Source organism: Cygnus olor, chromosome 17, assembly GCF_009769625.2.
Source record: "Cygnus olor isolate bCygOlo1 chromosome 17, bCygOlo1.pri.v2, whole genome shotgun sequence".
Classification (NCBI taxonomy): Eukaryota; Metazoa; Chordata; class Aves; order Anseriformes; family Anatidae; genus Cygnus; species Cygnus olor.
Window position 1 is genome coordinate 11,021,224 of NC_049185.1, and position 25,298 is coordinate 11,046,521.

A 25,298-nucleotide genomic window follows, 5' to 3' on the forward strand; every position below is an offset into this window, starting at 1 on the left:
CTGAGGGGTGGCAGCATGCCTTCCTTGGTAGGGTATGAGTAAGATAGCAGACCTGGTCTGAAACAATGGCTCCCAAATTGGCTGGGCCTACAATTTTGTGTGTGAAATAGGGTTGTTAGTGCAGCTCTAACAGGAAGTAGCATTTAACAAACCTACTGTGATCTTTGCAACATGATTTACAAGTCTTGGATAAGTGGTGGTAGTGTTTACTGCAACATCATGATGTTTTGGCAGTATTCCTACTACTGTATACTCTTCTGCTAGCAGGCAGGCCGGTTTAACAGTAACAGTTCAAATGTTTCTCAAACTATAGCCTTACTTGAAAAGGTCTACTACTATGCAACCAGAATTGGAAGGAAAGGCAACTAGCAAATTGTAAGTTTTGGTGACCTAGCAGCTAAAACTGAGTGATGGAGGCTGCCATATATCATGTCTTCCTGTCCTGGTTGTGCGATCCCATACCTTCACTTGTGTGTGCAGCTGTAAAGTGAGAAAGGTAGGGAGCTGATCCAGCTGAAAACTAACCTAACAAAACAGTTCGGTTTTTGTTAGCATGGCTTCTCATCCATGTTTAGATTAGCTTAAACTATTATGACATTATACCCAGAATTAACCAAAAGAAGTGGTGAAAGAGGCTTGAAATTGTATTGGATTATGTCACATAGTGGGATGTTTTTAATAATTATAATTCTATCAGAGTTATACTGTCAGGCTTTTGTAATACTTGGTAAAATGTTAATTCTCACTGTCTGTGGCATAGCCATGGGTGAGATCATTTTCAGCTACCTGCTAACAATTAATACAACTCTCAAGAGACTTTCTGCTTTTCAAATTACTTTCTCACTGCTTAAATTGGAGAAGTTGTGAAGTGGAAACAGAATAGGGCTAAGAGTGAGCAGTTCTTTAGCTCAGTTGTAAATGTGGGTGGCTGCAGCTAGGGATTAGAGAAAATTCCACATACACCTACAACAATCTAAGAAAAGGGGGGTTGCAACATTAGAGGAGGTGACTCAAGGGCATTTAAACAGCACATAGACTGGGTTAGAAATCATCTACATGTACTGACCCTTGAGACAATAGCAAGTTTCAGAATGTGGCGTCCTCAAAATCAGATTTAAGGTTTCACCAGTATGAAAACAGGAAGCAGAATAAGAATTCAAGTTATGGACATGCAATGGAAAAGCATCCAAAACACTCCAAAATCCCATTGCAGAATTCTAGTCCTAAATTTACCCCTGACTTGCAGAGGTATTATAAACTAAATCTTTAACTGGATTCAGTCAGGAAGTGGAATTTATTCTCTTTTCCAAGTGTGGAATTTTCAGCGAAAAAGTTGAAGTCATGTATTTGATCTATATTATTTAGATTTGGGGTTTGTTATATATATAACTTCATGTGTTTTATTGCAGTGTTAGTTCCTCACAGGCGTTGTCATCCTGTCTTAATTTCCCGCTCTCTGTAGTATTTGTTCCAGGATCAGGCTGCACATCCCATGTGCATGTCTGCTCGTGACTTGAGTGCTGGTAACGAATCGTGCCTGCCAGCGGTCTGTGCCACAGCCTGCAAGATGCAAGCTGGGACAGCTCCAGTCAGAGAGGAGAACAGGAAAAGGCACAGGAGCCAGTTCTCACAGGGCGTAATTGCAGTATTTCAGAACTAAAATATACTGCATTTTGAAAGTTCAGCTCTTCAGTGGGGAAAAAAAAAAATCATTTTCAGCAAAAATTGGATGTTGGTTGAAACTGATTTTTCCATTGGAAAACTAGTTCCAACAGAAAAATTTCTAATGGTTCTATGCTTACCCCCTTATTTACGTTTATTTAATGAGAACGGCTGTTCTTACCTGCTGCAGCAACAGAGTTTCTCAATGTCTGGACCTAAAAATATAAATGAGAAGTACAAGTGAAATTTTAAATAATTTTGTGTTATGGAAACATGAAAAACATTGGAGTGGATGAAAATGAAGAAGCTGAGAAGGGTTAAATTTTGAATATAGTCTGATATTTCAAAGATGACATTTCAAAATTTTAAGCAAATGTACACAGTCAATTTTTTTTTTCAGATGGTTTTAATTAAAAGAATTCTAATGAGTTCTAGTTGGGAAGAGTGAGTACTCACATTTTTGTTGAACATCAAAATAAAGACAGGATTGCTTCACACATTTTGGACATTTTGGTAGAGGTCAAATTTTGGTATCTCCAAGCCTGTTCACCCATCTGTGATCCTTTCAATTACCATTTATCTAAAATGTAACACCAAGAGTGAGAGGAAAAAAACAATGACAAAAAAAAATCTATTAAAGAAAAAAGTATATTGTTTGACAAATCAATAAAAGCAGGAGAAATCTGTGTACAAAAGAGAATGCAAAAAAAAAAAAAAAGCAGTAGAGATTAAGTATCACTGATTTCGTCCTTTGCCATGTTAGCAGTTTATGATAAGACCTTACACTAGAAATCAAGTCAGCTGGAAGGGAGTCGAATGATGATTGCATGAGAAAGACTTTGGGACAGGACAGGGTCATGAAATTCTGGGTTCACTTCTGTGTGAGTGAGACTGTGTGTGTGGCCACGTCAGTTGTCCTGTTCTCCACTTCTGACACAATAATGACAATATTTAAGGCAGAGGCTGATTTTTTTTATCGTCTTAGTAGCACCGAGCAGAGTCCTACTACTACATCCCACCACTTACTAGGTCTTGTAGGTTTGCTGTGGTTAGGAAGTTGTTCTACTGTGCTAGAAATATTTTTGAAATTTCAAATATAGAAATTGCAATTCTGTTTCAGAAGGAACCAATACAGTTGAAGATCACACATGTAAAACTTCCACTAGAATCCCTGGTATCTTAGAAGTTTGTGACTCGTTTTGAGTGTGGGAGAGCAAAGTTCAAGTCTTCACTGAAAGTCTGTATCCCCCCTATGGGTACAATCAGATATAGTGTTTATACTCTGTGAACTCTGTTTTGACCAGGAATTCCAGAATTGGTCAGTTATCCCACAAAGCTCATTAAAACCAAGCTTCTGTCATTACATTTTTAGATTTCCATTGCTTTACTTTCTAAAAATGCATTTTGTTGGAAAACACTCAACCAGCTGTCTTCTGGATACTGGTGTGGTGTTAACTGTAAACAATGCTTATGAGGATTTAAAAAATCTCTGCAGGTTCAGATTAGGATAAAGACCTAGGATAAACTTTTCCTTGAACACTGGAAAACACTAGCTAAATTCTTCTAGTTTGGTGCTTTATGTCTGGATTGCCCTGTTCTATGGCCGTGCAGACCCTAGAGAGGCAGGAGGTTAGCAGAAAATGCAAAGCAGAGGGAAAAAGTTGCTCTTTAACAGAAATTTGGAATTAATGAGCTGAATTTACCTTAGTACAAGTGAGAGCAGAACTTAAGTTATTAACTTTGGAGTTTGTATCAGAAGATGCTCTGTCTGCTTTTTCATAGCCTTCCAAAGTCCACAAAATGATGCACATGTCATCGCTATAGAAAGTCAGGATACTCTGAAGGAAAAATAGCCACACAAAGGGGCATTTTGAAGGTAATCCATGAATAAAAATCTGTGAATGACTCCAATGAAGATGCTTAGGGGGAGGAGACTGCATTTTTAATGCTGATCTTTTCTCCCTACAGAATATTGCTCCCACCTTATCAATATTTTATAAAAGAAAGAGAAACCTTCTGCAGCTGCAGAGGCAATTTGGAGGGATTAAAAATTTATCCTGTTTTGAGCAGAGCTTTCCGCAGGTGCTAGAATCCACTTAATCACAGGTGGGTAACCTGTGCAGCTTCCCTTTCCCAGGGCTAAAAAGTAGAGTCAAGGTCCAGGCAATTCTTTCATGCAGGTATCTTCTGTCAGGACCTACGTTCAATTTGAATCAAACTGAACCACAGGCTTTGCTTAGAACAGCAGCAAAAGCAGGTCTGGAAAGTAAAAGTGACATTTTTTTCTCCTGGTTTGTTTCATTTGGTGAGGATGCAGTCAAGTCCACTCCTGGAGCAGCTCAGTTACTGTGGCAGGATTACACTGAGGTTTGAATTTGCATCAGTAGTTAAAGGGCACAGATTTAATTAAAAGGAAGTATATCCATTGACAATAATCATTGGAATTAAAGTTTATATATATATATATATATATATATATATATATATTTAGTTAGTGTATGTTTCATGTTTTCCTTAATGCTAACAATTGAGTCGTGGTCACAACAGCTGTCAGCTGAATTCTGTTTGATGGGAGTTGAAGTCTTTTCTTCCAGTTCTGCTGTAGTTAATGGACAGATGCTCTAGGAATAGAGCTAAGAAGTATCTTCTGCACTGTTTGTTTGCAGCCTCAATAGGACACTTACAGTCTGCCTGTATGGCTGAGTCCTGTTCCTCACAGACCAGAGTCTGACAGGTGATTAGCATATCTTTCTTGAAACATTTGTAAGACCTAAAGAAATAAATTTTAAAGAGTAAGTTGTCCAGTTATTGGAGGTGGAGATTTCTAGTTAACATTAGCTGAAATTCAGGGTTTTCTGCAGTAAATTCAGATAATTCCATGTCAATTTTCACTCTGAAGTGGAAAGTCATGTGGTTTAGAAATCTCTCTCCAAAACATGCCTCTCTCCAGTGATTTTATTGGAGTAAAGAAAAAGGAAAAAAAGAAAATCTCCAATTGAATTTCAGAAATCAAAACAAGACCTTAATTTCTAAAACAGTTTTAAGCATATGTTTTCTTCCCATCTCTAAAGGAAACCTAATTAAAACATTTCCTTTCAAGTATTTTTCAGTGAAATTTTATAATGGTTTTAATGCTTAATGGAACACCTTCCAAAAACAAACCAGCATTTTTCAGGTGTGGAAACATCACTTGGTAGGTGGGACACTTCTTCCTTTTTTTTACTGGGGCTATTTGACACTATCACAGTTGAGTTACTAATGCATACAAATGAGAAAATACACACCAGTGCTAAGGACTGAGCACTTGTCAAATGGGTGTCTTGGCAGTTCTGATCCTGTCCCGTTATAAAACATATTGGAAAGCTGGAAAACACATTTCTGATTCAGTCTGGGGCTCAGCAAGCCTATGGGAAAAGCAGTCCCCCCCGCTTCCTTTGCCTATACTTACCTTCATGGATCTGCTGCCTGGTAGAACAAACATTCTGGACACGGGGTAGTACGGGTGCCAGGACTGCATTGTTCTGCCTATCCAACCATAAATGTATCCAGCCTTGTGAGAAATAGTCCGGTGAGGGGAGGAAAAGGCAAATTCTTCAGGCAGTGGGTTCAAACTTCATACTTCAGTGCCAGACAGGTTTCTGCATCATTCGTGATAGGTAATAATGGGAATGTATTTCTGACTAAACTCTAAATAATTACTGCCAGAATGCCGTCGTGGTGCTGATGAGTATTTATCCAACAGAAGAAAAACAGCATGTTGATTCTTGAACCACAGAAAGCCATAATTGTCATTTAAAATCTGGCATGTTGTTTAAAATACTAAATTCATTATCTTTCAAAGTCTTTATACATCTAACTATCACTCTGAATATATTTGCAAGTGTAAAGAAATAGGTATTCTTCTTTTTGACAAGGGGTTAGACTATTGGGCTGTTACATTTTTAAGATCCTTCTTATGCTAAATATTAAAGCCCAAGCAAAAAAATTAAATAAAGATGTTATGTGCACAGAATGAATGCAAAGCCCATTCTGTTCTAGAGCTATTCATTCCCATTACCTACCCTGAAGAACTTATAATTATGAAATTGCAATGCTTATTTGAAATGTCTGTTGCTCACACAATAACAAATGCTCCTGCCCCTCCTCTTGCAGTGTGATGACTATATCAAATAATTAAAAAAAAAAAAAAAAGTGCTGGGGAAAAAAAAAAATTCTCAGCTCCAGAGATGCCAAACTGTTATCAAGGACACCGACAGGGTATAAATTTTCAGAAATATTGAAAGGAGAAGGAAAAAAAAAATCAAGCTTTGACATTAACAAGATGATAACAGCCATTGGCTCTTGTTCAGTAACTTCCACCCCAGAATTTCAGAAGTGAGATAATCAGGCTTTCACTGACTTGGATGGGAATGGAACTGACTTAGATCAGACTCTGCTCTCGGGCCTGGCTGCTGTTATGTGGAGTTGTTTGCTGGAAGAATTTTGACAAAAATAATAACCCCCAGAGTGAGGTTTCAAGAGCAGAGGCAGTGTGCTAGACAGGTAAATCACAGACAGGCCCAGATCCTGGAATTAGCCCTGCACTTGGTGTTGTCTGTACGTAAGCAGAGCTCTTGAAAATCCAGAGCCTTGAAAGCTTTGGAGACTGAAGGGTCTATCCAGTGTAATGAAATGCTGATCTCAATGTGAAATAGTCAGCCAGTGGGGAAAAAAAAAAAAAAAATCAGATATTGCTCTCACTCTAAAAAGAGTGTTGTGGCTTCCTGTTTGCCATGCTTTAAAGTAGCACTAAAAGCATGCAAGATGTTATCAAAAACTTGAGAGTTGGCAAGACAATTTTCACATCATTTCTTCCAGTTATAATTAGAAAGCAAGAAACACTGGTCAGAAGACCTGCAGATCTTATTTCTAATTCTCTTCTTGATGTGATTTTTGACTCTGTATACACAAGACAACAGTTAATATTTGCATCTTAAATCACATTTTTATTTTTGAAAACCCTCCTTTTAAAGGATCGCTTTAGTGATGCTATGTTAATAAAATGTAATTTCTTGATTCGGTGACTCTTGAGCAAGAAAATTCAAGGAAGAGAACTGATAATGTCCCCTGAACTTTCCTATTGTCGCACACCCTGTGTGTTCTGTTGAAACAGGCAGCTTTTCCGTAGCAAGTAGCTGGGTGTTCGCTATTACTGCCTGCTCTGCCCACCACAGGCAGCAGCAGAGCAGCACTGTCCGTACGTAGCCTTGGCTGGGTGCATCTGCTCAGGCCTTCCTTGTTCCCATTCTGCTCGCCTGCCTTCAGCTTTATTGCAAGGACAAGTTATTACTCAGATAACAGTCCTGTTTCCTGGAGTAATAGTGTTTTGGTTTTTAGTTGGCTATCACCCTAAAGATCAACAAGGCTCAGTTTTTTGTAATTGCAAGCCTTGTATGGGCAGCTGCGGCACCTTTTTATATCTCAGATGTACATCCAAGGGTATCATTTATCAATAACATCAAGAATTTATGGGCTTGGTGTCAAAATTACACAAGGGTCTCTAGTTATGAGAAACATGACAAAAATGTGGCCAGGTACTGTTAGCACATATCTGCTGCCATCCATATGTGTTAGGCTGGTGTTGGCATGCATTTCGGTCTCCTATGTACTAACGAATGCTGCAGCATTTTAGGCGCCAACCGATGAAGCAGCCCCTGTGGGTGGATCCTTTGGCAAAGCCCTCTGAATTCTGGAAGTGTTTGCTTGCCAACACAGGAGGGAAACATTCAGCTCCTGGAAAAATTACCTTGATGTACATTTGAAAGAAACATCAGCCTCACTGCTGCTGATTATGTATTTTGCAGTACATGCGTTTGGGGCTCAAGTTAAATCATCACACACTTAAACTTGAGGCTCTAGCCTCATGCCAGGGAGCATCATATGTGCTGTTTGTGTGATCCTTGTATAACCTGTGCAATTTTGGTAAATAGGAAGAAAACACCATTAAACTTTGCTTAAAAAGAAACTCTTTCAAACTTCTGGTGCATATGATGTTTTTCGCAGAAAGGGAATTGAGCTGAAACTGTACTCCAGTGAAATGCTTGATCACTAAGGAGAGGAGATGTAATGATTTTGGACAGCAGCTGTCAGGGTTAAGAAAGTTATTTGTTCCATTGGTTTATGGCACAGACTAGTAGTATTTTATTGTCAAACAGAATTAGTTTTATATCAAGAAGAGTGATTACTTGGGTTCACTGTGTTTGAGATTAAACTTGATGATTTCATGTCCATTATTGATTTAGGCTTTACATTCAGAGAAGTAGCGGTTTATATTTTACTTAAGGGGATTTGATCACAGTAGATGTAATCTTCAATGGCTTCTGCAAATAAATTAGTAAAGTTGCTATGCCTCTTACAGTAACTGAAGAATAAAAGAGAAGGGGTCTAGAAAAACTCTTTATCTCAATAAGCCTAGTGCAAAAAGATCTAGAGAAGATGGCAAAAGCACTTACCTTTTCCAGTGTGCAAGGGACATGCTAACACCTGTGTATGACATACACAAAAACAGGAACCACACAGGAGATACCCTGTCAATGGTACATCACAGCTCCATACTCAGATGATATGATTTGACAAAGGGATGCCAAAAACTCACAGTACATCATATCTTATTTATCCTGAAGTTACACCAAAGGAGAGAGGGAAAATGAAGGTGCTTTCCATCATTAGAACAGGGTCAATGAGGCACCAAATGTGGGCTGCCTATGTAGGAGGCAAGTGTGGAAAGTGTATAATATGTCACTAAAAATAGCCCCTTTCAAAGTATCTTAAATCAGGCCATTAGAACGTGCCATGAGGAACCAACCAAGCAGTACAGCCTGATATGGGAAATTTCCCAGCTGTCAGGCAGAGCTCTGCTCCCTTGGACAGTAGTGCATGTCTACAGAGGGAAGAGAGAAAGCATTTCACGGAAGCCACAGTCAGAATTAGGCTGTATCAACCCGGGAGTTCTGCAACATTCCCCAAGGGATGGATGTTGTGGGATGCTCTCTATTGTACCTTCACTGTCAGCAGCTGTGGGAGCAGAAACAAGTCCTGCCAGCTTTATTTACAGCTGTCCTGTTCAGGCCATCAGGACCCCAAGGTCCAAAATGCTATCCTTTGTTAGTGCTCCCTTCGGACACAGATCTCAGTAGATACTGAATTAGCATTGTGGCTTTAAAACAAAGAATTGTGGGCCTATTTGGCCAGCATTGAGTCATGTTACCTTTACTGTCTTCCTCTTTTTACCCTACCATATCCTCATACGTTATCTTTGTGTCTTAGGCAGTTTTCAAATGCACTGGAACCATATTTAAAGGTAGTTAGACTTACCTAGAACCTGTGTGTATATCTGCACAGGATTTTCTCCTGCATACTTACATAGCTATGACCTAGCCATAACCCCTCTGCTGCTAACATAAAAACCACTCCGCATGCAGACAAGAAGTCTGACACAGCATGGGATGCACTGGGCTCTGGCTCTGCATTGCTTCTAGTCCCAAGCTCCCTTGAGGTTTCCTGTCTCAATACCTGTGGATACGTTGCCTACTATTACTAGAATCTGGGAAACAAGTCTTAAATTGTGTTGTGTTCCTTGCCCAGAATGCAGTGCAGAAAACACCCTTTGTAACTAAGCACTTGTTTGCACAGTTAAACAGTAATAGCTACCAAGATGCACAGCAGCTGACGTTGGCCAAGGCTCACATAATGATGTTTTATCTTCAGTAGTTTGTGTCCTAGTCCTTCATTCCCTACAGTGTTTTTGGTTCATTGGGGAACAGCAGTGTGCTGTTCTGCCCCTTCTGTCATCTCCCCTGTTGTCAGGTGTTTGTGATCTCATTTTTTCTTGCAAGGCCCCTTGCTGCATAGCAGATTATGTTCCTCTGTGACGGAAAAGTTCAACATCTGTGTAATTTTTTTTATCTAAGGTAATGCACTCAGTTTGTTTTTGTTTTGTTTTGATTGCAGCTACAACATAACTGAGCAGTTTTTATATGCCACCCATCCCTGGTCTATCCCTTCACCAGCTCCATGCCAGGAGGAGATACGTTAAGCTGGAGGTAAGCCTTTGCCTTTGGCTGAAATGTATGTGTGCAGGTTTGTTGCTGCTCTCTACTGGCCAACCCATAGTTAAACCCATAATCATAGCCCGTAAATCAGATCCTTTAACCTGAGTAATGTCTTATCTATTTTTCTGATGGTTTTTGTTCTGTGTCTGTTTGTCACAGAACTGTTGAAATTGGAAGGGACATCTGGAGATCATCTAGCCTAAAGCGGTGCTAGTTTAGACTAGTTTGCTCATGGCTAGGGAGAGTTGGCTTCTGAGTAGCTGCAAGGATGGAGACTCTAGAACCTTTCTGGGCAACCTGTCCCAGTGTTTGACCACTGTCACAACTGAAAAAGAGTTTTTGTTTACATGGCATTTTCTGTATTTCAGTTAGTTTTTTTAATTACAATTTTAAAAAATCAATCAATTAAAAATATCAATTAGCCTTTTTTTCTTTCACTGAATGTGACATAGAAGTGTCTGATTCCATCTTCTTTATTCCTTCCCATCATATCCTTACAGAGATCGTTAAGATTGCCACTGAGAGACTGAGACATCTCCAGCTTAAACAGTGACAGTTCTCTCAGGCTTACCTCACATCAGATGCTGCAGTCCCTTTAGCGATCCATCAATGGATCTGCTCCAGTATGGCCATGTCTTTCTTATACTGGGGAGTCCAGAAGTGAAAACTGTATTCCAGTGTGGTCTCACCGGTGCTAAGTAGCTTTCCCAGGCTTTGGAAAAATGTCTCTAGTCCAAAGGCGAGACAAAAGATTAAGAGAAAGTAGATGCATGGTATTGAAATTAAATGGTTGCATTCTTTGTGATGGGAGTTAAAAAGATGTTGCCTGAGGCTTTATTTTTTTATGATTATTTTTTACTAATTTGTGTGTGGGTTGTTGTTTTTTTTTCATTTCAGTTTCTCTGCTCAGTGAACTGGTTCATATTTAATGGCTTACTAAGTTATGTCTACGATAGAAATGACAGCATGTCATTTTCTTATATAGGTATAAGGAAAAGTGCCCTCTTTTGCAGGCATGAGAATAAAGCTAATATTGTTCAACAGCAAAATAGTTGGACCAGGTTCTTCTCAATATAAGTGGCAAAGTGAATGGCCGGTATCTGTCCTTGTGGCTTTGACAAGCTTTTCTTTGGTGCAGTGCTTAAGCAAAAACACCTGCAAATGTGACCAAGTCATGCTTCCAGACTGGGAGGTTAAGGTCATAAATAATTTGTGATGTTTTGGGAACACAAGCCCTGTTAGCTTTCAGCTAAAATATTTAGCCCACCTAAAAGATTTGTTGAGGTATCTGGACACTGTAAGGGATGTCAAAACAGATGTAGATGCCAAAGAGTACTTCAGAATCTCAGTAGCTTTTTACTGGGGGCTTGTGCTCATCCTGGACCAGAGACACTTGTCAACACTGTTCTGCAAGGTAAGGCTCTAGTATCTGCTCTGCTTCCTCCCTGACTGTGCACCCTTCTTTCTTCTTGAGCAGTGGAAAGGTCCATTACTGCCTTCTTTCTCTGGTGTAATCCAGCATAGGAAAACAGCTGCAACTTCTTTAGTTCATGAGATTTTTTTGTTTACAAAGGCAAACGAGTCTCACAATAAAGACATTCCAGTCTTAGGATGTAAAAATAGTGTTAAAAAGATTAAACTGGTCAGAAATAGATTGCAGTAACAAGCATGTAGTTTTAAGTAATTAAGAGATTTGCTGCACTTCTAATATATTTTCCCCATCTGTGAAAAAAAGAAAAAAAGCTATGAATCTGTTTTTCTGCTTTCTCTGTTTACACCATGTAGGCAAGTGCATGATGTATCACTTAGTGAATGTGATGCTGTTACTAAAAAAATGTGACTATTCCCAACTTCTTTACTGATGTGTTTACCTCAGTGTTTCTAGCCTCTGCTTTTTCTTTCCTGGAAGGCCAAAATGCTGGTCTAGCACTATACATTCTTACCTTTCATGAAAGGGATTTCAAAGAAAGATGGTAGAAATCTTTTTTTTTTTTTTTTTTTTTTCCCTCCTGTGAAAATTGTTAGTCTTCTAACTGCAGAATTCCTGGTATCTATGCAACCTGCAGATACAACACATTTGAATATCATACTAGTTGTCTTCTCGAACTGGTCCTTCCTGTGGCTTGAATTTGTAATATGGGGAGTCTTGTTTGCTACAGGCTAACTCAGGTCCTGGGAAGAGGGGGGCTTTGTGGTCATAGAGAAGTCCTGGAACCCTGCTTAAAAAAGTGCCTGTGAACATAAGCAGCAGGTGATTAATTGTAAGAATGAGTCCAAATTAATGGCCAGGTTGAAAGGCACCAGGAGCTTGTGTCAAGTAATTTCAAATTTTCCACGCTAAAAAATGGCAGAAAATGAAGGCAGCCCCCTGCAGTTGTATGTCTCTAAGCGGGGGCATTCTTACCCGCCTCTGGCAAGTCAAGAGAACTAGCTGACTTGCAAACTCTCTTATATTGACAAACACATACTTCCATTATTCAGACTGCTGGTACATACAGTGCTGGCTCTAATCACTAGCATTTCCTTTTAAAATACTATACATCCTCATGAGTTACAGTGACCAAGAGCCTAACAAAGTAAGCCATTGTAAAGAAACATAGCACAGTCAAATAACAGCTGAATGTACAGCAAAATTCTTGCTTTGATCCTTATTTGCCTTTGGAAATACTATGTCAAGTGTCCTTGCTTAAATGAAGCTTAGTTTAAAGTGGAAGCTGTTGTTTCAGGAATGCCACAGTGGCTCTTGGGTGTATAATAAACTTGTTGAAAGGAGCTGACTGATTCACACTTTGTTACTGAAGTGCAGAGCCCTCAGCAGCACATTGGGCTTCTGCATTTACTATAAACTTCTTTCTCCTCTTGTGCTGCCACTGTCTGATTTTTGATGCACTGTATGTCTCCACATCTGTGCAGGCAAGTCACCCTAAGCATCTCCGTCCCACTTCGGACAGGGTCCAGAAGGTGGTGCAGTCGCATGGCTCTCAGCGTGGTAGTCAAAAACACCTTCCCATCTGAGAAGTAAACGGGAATCCTGAAATGGCTCTTTACATCCCTAGTGTGATCAGGTATCCTGCCAACTTTTCTTTTTCAATATACTTTCTGCTTGTGTTGTAAACAGAATGAAAGGCAGCAAGAATAAGTTGAACTCTTTCCAAAGTAGGGAATGCCCTTAGACACTTTGGCTTTTAATGAACCTTATCTAAAGGAGTACATATAGCTTCTGTGGGGCAGCAAATTAAATCCCTTTAGTTATATGCACAGGTTCTTCTGGCACAAACCCTAAAAGCCTAAAATACTTTTCTAATCTATATTTTGGTGGTGCATGCTTTGGTGCCTCTCAGCTATTTGCTACGTTAGAATGAGGCATTACAGAGGGCTCAGAGCCAAGAAAAGACTTGAGCTACCCTCTTCTGCACTGGTCCAGAACTAACCTAACATCAACACAGGCACCAAACACAGTATTTACAAATACACCAGACAAAGGACCTAGTTTTATGCATTTATTTCCAGTAACCTTGTACCTAAACAAGTGTATATATCTCTACAGTCTTACGTTATGGAGCAGTTTTAGACAAATTAACTGCATTTTCTGTGTTGAACCACAGCCTCTGTTTATCTGGTATTGGCTGAGAAGTTTTTTTGCATGTCGGTTTGACAGATGTTATTGTGGAAGTCCATGCTGTAGGTTTTCTCAGCACTTGCTGGATCATTTTATTGTTGTTATGGACTTTAATAGCATGTCAGCATAGAACGGACATTATTGTTACACATATACAGATATGTGTAACGTGAGGTCAGAAGTAGGACCAATGTCTTTTTACTCTTCAGTGAAAAACAACTTCTGAAAATGGCCTTTTGTGCTTATTGTAGAGTGTGATCCTAGCTGACTGATTTTATTTAGTTGCTGACATCAACGGAAAGCTCCCAATTAACATCGTCTGGCTTTGGTTAAAGTCCTTAATTTTGTTTTTTATATTCTTCTATGTAGCAGCCTCTTCAGTCCTTGCTAAACTCCTTCAGAAGAAAAAATCTTGTACCCTGTTTTTGTAAATCAGGCTTTTGGAAGTGACCAAGCAATTTAGATTTAGCAAAAGATTCCACAGCATTTTCATTTAGGTGGGTCAAATTTCTGCTATCAGCTGGATAGCAGTAATGATGACATATGTACGCATGCATGGTACATGCATACATAGCACAGAGTTAGTAAAGTTTTTACTGTACCTGGGATTAAAATGGATACCTATACCCAGCTCATACAAACCAAGGGGAAATGTAAACGAAGTCTTAACTACGTCTAGACCAAGATTCCTCTTCTGTGGTTTTATTTTCCTTGCACTAGCCAGGTGGCTTTATACAGTTTCTCAGACTTTCAGGGTTTTGGCCAGTAAAAGTATGCAGAGTTGAATTAAATTGCGAAAGTAAAACACACTGTTTATCTGTTGAAAATAAAATTAAGTACCTTGTCAAAATTAATTTTCCGTGGAAGGTGGAATATTTTACCGTAATATTTTACCGCAAGTGAAAAGTTGATTTATAGCCCATAGTATAGTAAATGGCAACTGTTCATACGTGTTGAACATTTTGGAGTATTTAAAGAAGATGCTAATGCATAATGGACAGTAAAGCCATCTCGTGCTTTAGTAGAGACGGTAAGTTTTCATTATGGGCTTTCTGAGTATCAGTTTGTTTATTCTTTTTAAAAAAGGTGCAACTCATGTTTCACTTTTTTAAGCACCTTTTATGATGGTTGAAGTTTTCTGTGTGGAGAAAGAGAATCACAACAAAGATTATAGACCATGAACTTCAACAAACTTCTGTTCTTAGATGGGCTCTGGCATTAATCTGCACTAGACTTTTGCCCAGTGTGTGTATTTCATTCGATGTCTTGATCAGTATTGCATAGTGTATGGGTCACTTCTCAAGAAGAACTGATTCACATTGTAATGGACTTTATTCCATTTTAAGCTAGAAACGTGCTTAAAAAAGCAAAACCTGAACTCATACAAAAACTCACTTTACAAACTACTAGTTTTACTTTATGATGTACATATACTTGAAAATGCAGACTGTATAAATTCCACTGGAATGTGTACTCAGAAAAAAAAATTAGTCTGGAACAATAAGAGGAGAATATTTTAATGCTGTTAAGTAGCAGTATGTATATGTACACTAGACAGGGTCAGACCTTGGCCAGAACAACTTTTGTGGGCTTTGGTTGTGCTAGCAGCAGTATGCAGAATACTAGGAATTCCTGACTGTATTTAAAGTCGTTGTGATTCCGGTGGTGCCAAGTTTATATCCTATTTACAGCATACCGTAATTCCTGCCAGTGTGGTATTTGAACTAACTAATGGAAATAACTAATGGATAAGATTTTGGTATAACTATATTGTGAAATGGCATCTTTATTTGTAATGTATGTATAAATTAGATAGTGTAGCTAGACTTAGCTGAAAATGATTGCCTTTAAATAGTCATATTTCAGCAAGATCAGAATTTTGTTCACATGGACTTTGTTTTTTTAGTTAATGTTTTTAAAGTCTACTGATTAAAAAGTCTTCTTACAGGTAATACTATGGCATAGGAGAATGTATTCTACTCTGCCTACCACAGTTTTAAATTGTAGGATTAAAAATACTCATTGTTCATTTCCACTAAATCTTGAGCTCATTACTTGGGTTTTATATCTTCAGATCCCGTTAATTTTTAAACAGACTAAACCAAGATTATCAGAAGGAACAATGTAAGCCTTTATCCATAGTGCTTTATAAATCCTTAATCTGATAGGTATGGTTTTGGAAGCAAGTAACAGTATTACACACTTAAAGAGTCTCAGAACATCCTTCACCTCGTTTTAATTTCTTAAATAAGCTGCCTCTTTTAATAAGACAACTCAATTTTATTCCCTTAGTAACCAAATCTTTGCAGACACTGACCACATGCATCACTGGAACACAAACAAATAGAAATGTGCTGTTATGCTAAAGGGAATATAATGGGAGGGTGCAGACTGAAAACAAATAGTTACTTTTGCAACTTGCTCCATTTTCACAGAACAGTATCTCTAAACTTTATGAATACTACATAATGCAACGTATCACCAGTTACGTAAACTCTAAACGCTGTCACTTGCTCTGTTTGCTACATGCTAGAGGTGCTACAGATTGGAAAGAGCAGGGTCCAGTGTTAGGTAGTATGAGGACATAGCCAGCCTTTCAGGCCTCAGACCTGATGGGTAATTGTCTGTCTCTGTTTGGTCCTGTCTCAATCCATCTCCCAACAATACCAGTGGGAGTTTCACTTGAGGCAGCCTTCAGGATTTGGCCTATTTAGTTTGTGACAAACAATAGTATACAGCCTCTTGCCTGCCAAATCCTGAGGACTCTTTTTTTTTTGGAAGGAAAAAAAAGAAGTGGTATTTATTTGCTGGCCTCTTACTTTTTCCCAAATGAATGCAGGTAATTATTTTCAGTTACACTGGCGAATGCACACATTGGTAATTAAAATTTGATCCCATGATAGTTGCTTTAAACAGGTGATTGTTTGCCTCCAAGTGTAAAATGTAACCACAGAGACTCTCCTCTGTAAAGGCTCATGGGCCAATACCTTTAGTTGCACTGCATTGCAGTGTGCGTAGATCCACTGTAATCTCTTTAGTAAAATGCTACTAAGGAGAAAGGTGTTGTGTAGTAAGGGTTAAATAGAGACCAAATACAACTGGCAGTTAAGGTGTCATTTATGAAAACAAGTTTCTTCTTTGACCATTGAGAATACTAAGTAGTATTACTGACTGGAATTTGTGCCCAAAGCGCCTTAAAATTTAGTTTCTCTGAGGCAGTTTCTAAATCACAGTTTTCAAGCCATTCATGCAATTGACTATCTAAAAACAAGTTTCAATATGTTAGAAATGACAATAGTGATCATTAAATCATTCAAGTTATGTTAAATTGTTCCTGTTAGCACAAAGACAGCCCATACCTTTGTAGTGAATTTGTACAACTTGATCTCAGATGTGGTCCAGTTGAAAATAGCAAAAGCACAGAAGCACATCCTGAGCACTGAAGTCCAGTGCTGTATCCACTGCGGGAGGCCTGATTACACCTGGAGATCTTGGGAGAGTTTGTGTTTCTGTTTTTTCCACCATCTCCAAGACCTTAAGCAAAAGCTAAAACCAAGCCTCAATTTCCTGTTTTGGCTTTAGACAAGCTACTTTCCTAGCTCTTATGATGAGGTCATTGTGAGGATCTTTGATTCTAGTGGGAACATAAGAGCTCCTGGAAGGAAATTCCTAACACTGAACCAAAATCTAACCTATTCATACTGGAACGCGAAAAGGACAGGTTAAATTCATTACCTTTTTCCTGTAACTCCAAAAAAAAAACCACCTCTCTGTTGTACCTTGCAAGACAGAAGTCATTTAATATGTTCATCTGTTCAGGATCATCAGCACATGTGGTGCTGGGAAAGGATCACTTACTGCAGAAAGAGAAGGCTGGACCACTGTTTGCTGAGAAAGCAGGTTGGCACCCTTGGACTCTAATCTGATAATTTGTGGTGTTTTGAGCAAGGAGACACCTAAGCAGTCCATACACTGGTGATTCAGCACAGTGCAATTTACTGTTCACACTCCAGGGCACATCACCCACAACCCAACCAGAAGATTACCATGACCGATATGAATGCAAAATGGTTTAGAGTCAGTTTTAAAAATCACATCAACAGAATGTTTATTTGTCTAGCAGAGTATGTGTCTTTTTCACAGTCTTTCAGTTGCTTCTTTTTTGAAGAGTGAAGTCTTTATTTCAGACATCTGCCTATAGAAAATCAGTGTGCTTTTTTTAAGGGCACATTTAAAGATGAAAACTGAGGCTTGAATAACTTAGCATACAAATTACACAGCTATAAAAGTTCTCTTTCATTGTCTTAACTTACAGTTTATTTTGTACAGAATTCATTATGTTATACATCTAAGACTTATTATATCGTATAAATATCTTGGGTGTGATGTATATACATATTCAGTGTTATAGATTCAGCAATTAATGTATGCATTTCACAATACACTATAGTGTATTTCAATGTAGTGCACATGATTTATATTTCAGAAAAGAGCATATCCTCTATGAAAAATTGATATTTCATTCATAGGGTACTCTACCTTGAAATACAGTTGTTTTCCATTATATCATGGACTGTTTGTACTGTGTCGTATGGCTGTAAGATTTTCTTATACATTCCCCGATATGAATTAAGAAACAGCAGCTCAAAACATTAATCTACGTGGTTGTACATCAAGAGGAGAGCGGGGCACTGGATTCCTAAATTCTTACCTAAATGAGAAAGAATGCATAGACAAACCACATGGAGCTAGGCTGTGTGATGTCCAAATGAAGTAAAAAGTTCTGAACAGATGACAACTGCTAGCTCTTGCTTCTGCATTCTGTGTGCGCCAGCTCTTCAGCTGGCATCGGTCGCTCAGCTCTGACTTACAAAAGCTGAGAGTCCAGCATCAGCTTTGTTTTTACAGTTCACAAACGCCTTATGTTCCATTAATCCACTCCTTGCTTTCAGTATTTTTCCTGGGTATCTCCTTGTATGTGTATTGATACTACATATTGTCTTTCCTAGATAGCTGGCAAATAAACTCACCTACAGTGCCTTTTCTATACATGCCATAAATAAGATGTTTTGTTTATTCAGCATCAAATTACAGGTGTTGCCTCCCTGGGCATCTACTGAAGCATAATTCTAATTAACCTGTCAGTATAGTTTCTGTTTTTTGTTGACAATTCTAGTTGCTTGCAAACATACATATTGTGCCTTTTAATCACTTGGCTTCCTTTGCTCAGTAATCTCAAAACTATAGATACTTTTATCAATGTACAAATGCTGTTCATTTCTTAGAAAAGCAGAATACTATATATTCCATGAATAAAAGGCTTCTTTTTTTCTCCAAAAAAAAAAGGGGGGGAGAGGTTGACTCACTGAAAAAGAAATGTGCATCTGAAAATTGTTTCATTTCTGATTTGAATTATTTTTAATTAAATTTACATTCAAAGTATGTTGTTTTGAAACTAAAATGTGATAAAAACAACTGTACATCAACTCAGAACTATATTTTGCATCTATATTCACCTAAATTATTTTCTTTTTGATTTTGTGAGAAGTAGCATAAGCTCTTAGAGCAGCATAAATCCAGAACAATTCCACTTATTTTAATGGCATTGTCTCCATCCATGCTACTGAGACTAGAATTCCCTCTTCCCATTTCTGTTCTTTTGTTGTATATATTGCCATTTCTCATGTAAGAAATTTCATATAACAACAGGTGATGTAAAAAAAAAAAAAAAAAAAAAGGAAGGAAAGGAAAAAAGGAAAAAGAAGGAAAAAAGGAAAAAAAAGTTATGTGACTGCAGTTTTAGAAATTCTTTTTCACCGTTGCCAAATGTGGAGAGGGGGTCATTTTTGTAGTGGGCTGCATCCAATTCTTCTGTTTAACTGAACACCAGTAGTGGCTATCGCATTTCTAATCAGCTGTATCTATAATTTAACTTTGGGATAGATAATGTGTGATGCCTGTGAAAGTCCTGACTGCACATAAGCCAGCCACTGTATGTTCAGCCACTGAGCCAGCTAAAAACATTAACTGAAGAACTTCAAGACCATGCTGACAGATGCTTACCTAGAGCTTTACCATCCGGTGGTAAATAGAACAGAGCTCATTTACACTTTTGTTTCTACTCCAAAGTGTATTTTATTTATTCTCTCAGTTCAAACACCAGAATGGAAGCATTTCCTGCCCAACACTTAACAGTTCCGGATCCCTGTATTTAACTGTCTTCTGTAGCAGCATCTGAAATGTTTGCACGCAATGTGGTAAATCATAAAAAAGCCTCAGGTCTCCTTTGATGGCTTCTAGCCAGGTCCACATTGCACGTAGGACTGTCCCTTGGCCACACATTAGCATGCAGTGGGAGGGTGCAGCCACTCATAGGTGCTATGGACAACCAGGGATCAGGCCCCAGGTACAAGCTCAAGGAGACGGCAGTGTGACGGTAGCGAGGCACCCAAACTCAGTGATACGCCTACTCTCGAGCTACGGCCCTTGAAGGGCCACTTCCTGATCAGGCCAGTAAAGCCTGTAAAGGTCTTCTGTTACCTAGTAATGATCAGAAGAGCAGAGGAGAACAACTCTACATCCCTTCAATCTGTGTGACAGACTGACCGAGGGTGGAGTTCAGCACCTGCTTGTGTAGTTAGCAGAACTGGGGCCACAGTGAAGAGGTGGGTTATGGAGCCCAGCACACTGCTGTGAGGTCGTAGTGGCACTGGTAAGCTGGTGGGAGTGCGTTCATGAGAACAGCAACGCTGCTCACCCTCTGCAGCTACTGTCACCAAGCTGTGTCTGATTCCTAGATGAGGTTTTTCTGTGATTGCTTTATACTCATTTACATTTGTGCAAATGATACTCTTGGTTTCTGGCTGGGTCTAATACAAAATAACATTTTGGGAAGAGATACTAAATTTTAAATAGAGATTTTTTTTTTCCCTCTGCTGTTAATAATGAGGATCATAGTAAGAATAGTTCCTCATGAGATCTGGATCATTTAAAGAGGAAAGAACATTTGTTGAAGATCCAAAGATTTCAACTGATGCACAAGTACCAAATCCCTTATCAAATGGAAACATCTCTGTGGTCTGTTATTTCATCTGCTTAAAACTGGACTGTAAGATGCCATCACCTCACTATGCAGTTCAATGCCAGCAAGCATAAGTCTTTAATATCTTATATAAACCTGGTGTCCTCATTCTCCTTTGTAGTCTCACTATCAGAATTCTAGTATTTTATAGCAGTTACGCTAAACATATTTCGAGCTATGGTTAGGAACCAAATGCAGAATTTCCTTGAATAAAAAAGTTGTCTGCTCTGTTCCAATATCAGAGTTGAATTAGAAAATTCAAATCCAATCTCAGTCTACCTAAAAGATGGGATTTATGACATGTAAGGCAGTTGTAGTTTGGATCTTGTGTACATTGCACAAGAGCCATCATAAGAACATGTGCTTTACTCTTGTGGGTTTTTTAATCATTATGTAGTTTCATTTTTTTCCTATTGTTTTCAGCATATTTCAGTCATTCTTCAATATAAAAATACACGTAATGCATGTGCGAGAGCAACTTTGAATCTGCGGCATGTATTTCTTGATAAAACTGCAAATAGCCACTTTATAATGTGCCCAGTATGCCTTTTCTTTCCTGCTCCCTTTTTAAATGAAACATAGTATAAATATTTTCTCTTTAGCAGCCATAAGGTCAGTGATGTTTTAGCCAAGGTCTGGGGCACTACCTATTGTACATGGACTTCTATGTCCTGCTAAACTCTTATCGTCAATGTGTTAATTTATTAGTAAAGAGTAAAACTGACTCCAAGCCTTTCTTTATTTGCTAGGAAATTTCCTTTATATTCTATGCATCTCAATACCATATGTGGCTTTCTCATTCTGATAATGTGTTTTGTCAACCAAGCTGCTGTTTCAGAAAAGCGTTTTCCATTGGAGTGTGTGCTGTTTGGTTGGAGGTTACCTTTTCATGTTAGCAATGACAAAAGTAAACCCAGGGCTACTCCTTGATTTTTATATTCCAGGGTTTATTATTGTATTTACAGTTCCCTGTAAGAAGATACAACCCTTTCCCAGTAAGAGGTCTAATACCTTTCTATGTTTCAAATACTAACGACCCATGTACTCATATGGAAAGGAGAAAGATAATCAGTGATGAAGGAGGTATCTCTAGGGGCTGATGCAGATGAATGGAAAACTTAAATCATTATAAATATTACTGTACTACACTTTGGTACAACCAAAAAAAAATCCTTCCAAGAAAATAATGTTCCCTAAGTCAAATAAAATTCATAAGCAATAAGAAAAGAAATTAACCACATGGGGTTTTTATATGTGTAAAAAATAATAATACTACTTGGCTGCATTGCACATAGGCAATAAAATTAGGTTCATTCAGATCCCTTTTAATGTACGCCTTGTTTCAGGCTGTAAGCAAGATATGTCCACTGTGCTTTACAAAGGACGACGACTAGAAAAATCAATGCAAACAAAGATCCCTTTCTTTTCTGATTAACCATTTATCATGAGAGATGACAAACAAATGAAGTCTCCTCTGAGTCTGAGCGTAGTTGTATTAGCATTTTGCTAGTACCAGGCAGTATACAAAAACAGCCATCATGTGTGACACCTCCAACACCTACAGGTAGCTGTTTTAGGGGCACATCCTGGTTTGCGGTGAAACAGCTTTAACTCAGCCAGCCTCTTGTACCTGCTCAGTGATATCAGCTTATCATCTCAGTAACTCCAAGGTTGGACTGTCTTGTTCCTATTGCTGACTGGACTGACTGCTCCACCATCCATAAACAGAAGGCATAAAGGTGATTACAAACATAAGAAAGTAGTTTTACATACTGTCTTGCAGTCTTTCCATATAGTCCCTAAGTTCCTTGGAATCACCAAGGTTCATATCTTGGCATACCCATTTAATATTATCATCACTGTCAAATAGAATTGAGTTGGTGTAGGGGCCTCCATCCTCTGGCAGTATTGTTGTATAGGAAGTGAACTTCACTCGCTTCTGCTTTGGCCCAGAAGGATTTATAGGTTCGCTTTTAACTTCTTTTTCACAAATGTACTCAGAAGATCTGAGGATATGATTATGAAGAGTCTTCTGAGAACTCCCATTAAGGAGAAAGTTGCTTTCTTCAAACTGCATTCCTCTGTCAATCATGGTAGTGCACTCCTCTGATGGGAGTGAAATGTCAACTGGGTTCTCCAGCAGTTCAACCTCATTTCCAAGCCAGACCCAATCATGGGAATGGGGGATGTTGCCTTGCTCACTCACAGCAAACCTTTTATGCCTGTATTTCCAAGCGAATGCCACACAGTTAATCAAAAAGACCAAGATAGCTAAGCAGAAAACACACAGCAGGGCATACATGCCAATCTCCAAATCTGTTAATCCTCTTGAAGTCAATGTGAGATCACTGGGATTGTTTTCTCCTGGTATTTCTACTTGTGCAGGGAAACCTGTAAAGGCAGTTGGATTATTTTGGAGCTGGTCATCCTCAAGGGACTCCTGATCAATGGGAGATATGAAAGTTGTGCTTTTGTTTGCATTGTCGTCGTGATTACCAAGGGCTCCATTTTTGGACCATTCCTGTGCTGTCCTATCTTGTTCTGCAGGTTTTTCTATAGCATTGCTTGCATGGCTTTTAAAATCTCTATCTGTCTCATCAATGTCATTACTGCTTCCTTTTTGGTCGGCATCTTTTTGACCAAACTTCACTTTGACGCTACCTTTCCCAACAGCCAGAATGCTCTTTCGCTTAGTCTTCTGACATGGTTCACTGATGACCATTTCAATTTTAATCAGAGGTCCTTGCCCATCCCCTTCTGCCACTACCCCAGGCCATTTTGACTGAAGGTTTTGGTGCGTAGACACTACCATCTCATCCAGTGAAGTGATGGTGATCGAGAAATCCTTGGAGTCATAAATATCTAATGGTGTCACTGACCCATCACTGAACAAAATCCAAGCACTGACTATGGCTTCCTGTAAGGGAAAGAGAACGAAAAAAAAAAAGCGTGAAACAAGCACATAGGTGATACTCTGTTGTTTGTTTGACATCAGCAAAATAAACACACAGCTTAGCTTGGTGTATTTTCTTTTCCAAAGAAAAAATGACAATGTCTACTTTGCTTCTCATTTTCTTCTTGCAATTTTGTGTTCTCTAGACCATTAGGCATTTATCTCATCTTCAGTAACTATCAAAGATACAGTCATCTAAATTTAATAAAAATTGCTGACAAACATTTTTTTCCAATTCTTTTTTGTCTTAAATGAGACTCCTTTTTTGAATGCCAGGGCCCTGTGATGAAAATAATTGTATTTTTAAAGGCCTGGTTAATTAATTTTATAAAGGCCCTATAATGAGGAATCTCTGTAATGCTGCAGTTTCAATGATTTACTTAATACCATGCGCAGAGCTGTTGTTACAGGTTGATTCCATGATGATCCCATTCAGCCCATTGAAACAAACTAGGTTAAGGAAAACACCTCAATGCATTATTTTAAATTTTCTGTTATGCTTTCAAATATACAAGATTTTGTGAAATGTACAAAAGCTCTTTGTGGAAACTACAGAAACACTCAAAACCCCACCATTTTTAATAAGGTTTTGACCAAAAAATTTTGTCCTCTTACTGCAAATTTCTAGCACTAAAATGATAGTTGCCCTTTCTCTACTGATATAGAGTATCAATTCTATGATAAATATAATGAAAAAGATGTATGTACTTTATTCTGTGGTCTCATCCTAAACTATTTAATTACTCAGATTATACCATTCAAATAAGCCCAAACCCATCAAATTTCAGCAATGGACACCATGAAAACTTCTGTACATAGAGCCAAAAGGCTGTTTTGGCTGAACTGACTTGAGACTTTTCAGGCATGGGATTTCTACCTCTGCGTATGGAGCTAAGGCATGTTTAGCTATAGAAAAAATGTGTCTCAAGTGCACCTAAATGCTTTCTACATCATTACGCATGCACAGACATGGCCAACGCTTTCCCGGTGCTGTGCAGGTCTGCATTAGTTCTGGAGAGTTTAATGTTCATTCTGTGTGGATGTTTGTACCTGTAGGAGTTGATTACTAAGATGAAGAGCATTTACTATATGAAGTTACTGCCTTTCACAGAGTCACACAATTGTATGTGCAGTCTAAATTTACAGCAAGTAGCTTTTCCCTAGCTTCTGACAAAAATGAAGTAAACAAAACAATTATTTTTGTATCCTATTTTAGATCATACCTGTTTTGGAGTATGAAGAATATCATATGCAGAAGTGGTAGAAACAATAGCTCTCTTATTTCCTTTGCTGATTTGTAAGGAAAGGGACAAGCCTGAAACTAGTTGTACTCCTAGATCTGTAATAGTTACACGGTCATCTAGAACTACCACTGTCTTCTCCGCCAAGATGGAATCAGAAAGAGGTGACAGAACCTTGAAAGAGAAAAGAAATGCCGTGCATGAAACGAGAACTAAGTGTGTTAGAAAGCAAGATTAGATTCTAATTGGCATAACGCTTTGGTTAATCTCAAATTTGTCACATTTTATGTATAAACTCTAGTTCATGTTTCTCCCAAGAGATTAGACTTGTTTGCTGCTAAATTACTGCATTTCCAAAATAATTTATTAAAGCATTCTATCATTTCAATATGGCAGCCTCATCTCAACTATGAAGTATAGTTTAAATTAAAGGGATTTTTTTTAAAAAAAAAAAAGTGATTTTTGTACAGTCTGTAACATTTCCAATGAATGCCGTATAGTACAAGACATTGTGTAAGACACTGATTAATGCTGAAACTCAATAAGTGTGACTGCACGAAGACTGGGTGATAGGAACTTGGCCTGATGCCTTTATGAGAACAGAGGTCCTGAATGAGATGAAAGTAAGATTTGCAAAAGGATTTTGAGAAAT

General features: G+C 38.4%; 1 protein-coding gene and 1 long non-coding RNA gene across 12 annotated transcripts in view; one reads left to right on the forward strand and one right to left on the reverse strand.

Moving 5' to 3' along the window:
• Positions 1 to 3,670: 3,670 nt before the first annotated feature.
• LOC121079626 overlaps positions 3,671 to 25,298 on the forward strand; it is a 36,905-nt gene continuing 15,277 nt past the window's right edge. Inside the window, exons 1-3 of the long non-coding RNA XR_005825111.1 lie at positions 3,671 to 3,768; positions 9,652 to 9,743; positions 12,704 to 12,817. This is a non-coding gene — a long non-coding RNA (uncharacterized LOC121079626). The remainder of the gene's footprint in view (positions 3,769 to 9,651; positions 9,744 to 12,703; positions 12,818 to 25,298) is intronic.
• Positions 20,592 to 25,298, reverse strand: part of LOC121079623 (transmembrane protein 132B-like) — a 252,359-nt gene continuing 247,652 nt past the window's right edge. For all 11 annotated transcript variants that reach the window (XM_040577156.1, XM_040577160.1, XM_040577158.1 and 8 more), the window contains 2 exons: positions 24,629 to 24,820; positions 20,592 to 23,369 (listed from right to left, as the gene is read on the reverse strand). In XM_040577156.1, coding sequence (XP_040433090.1) covers positions 22,218 to 23,369; positions 24,629 to 24,820 — 1,344 coding nt within the window. In that variant the 3' untranslated portion in view covers positions 20,592 to 22,217. The remainder of the gene's footprint in view (positions 23,370 to 24,628; positions 24,821 to 25,298) is intronic.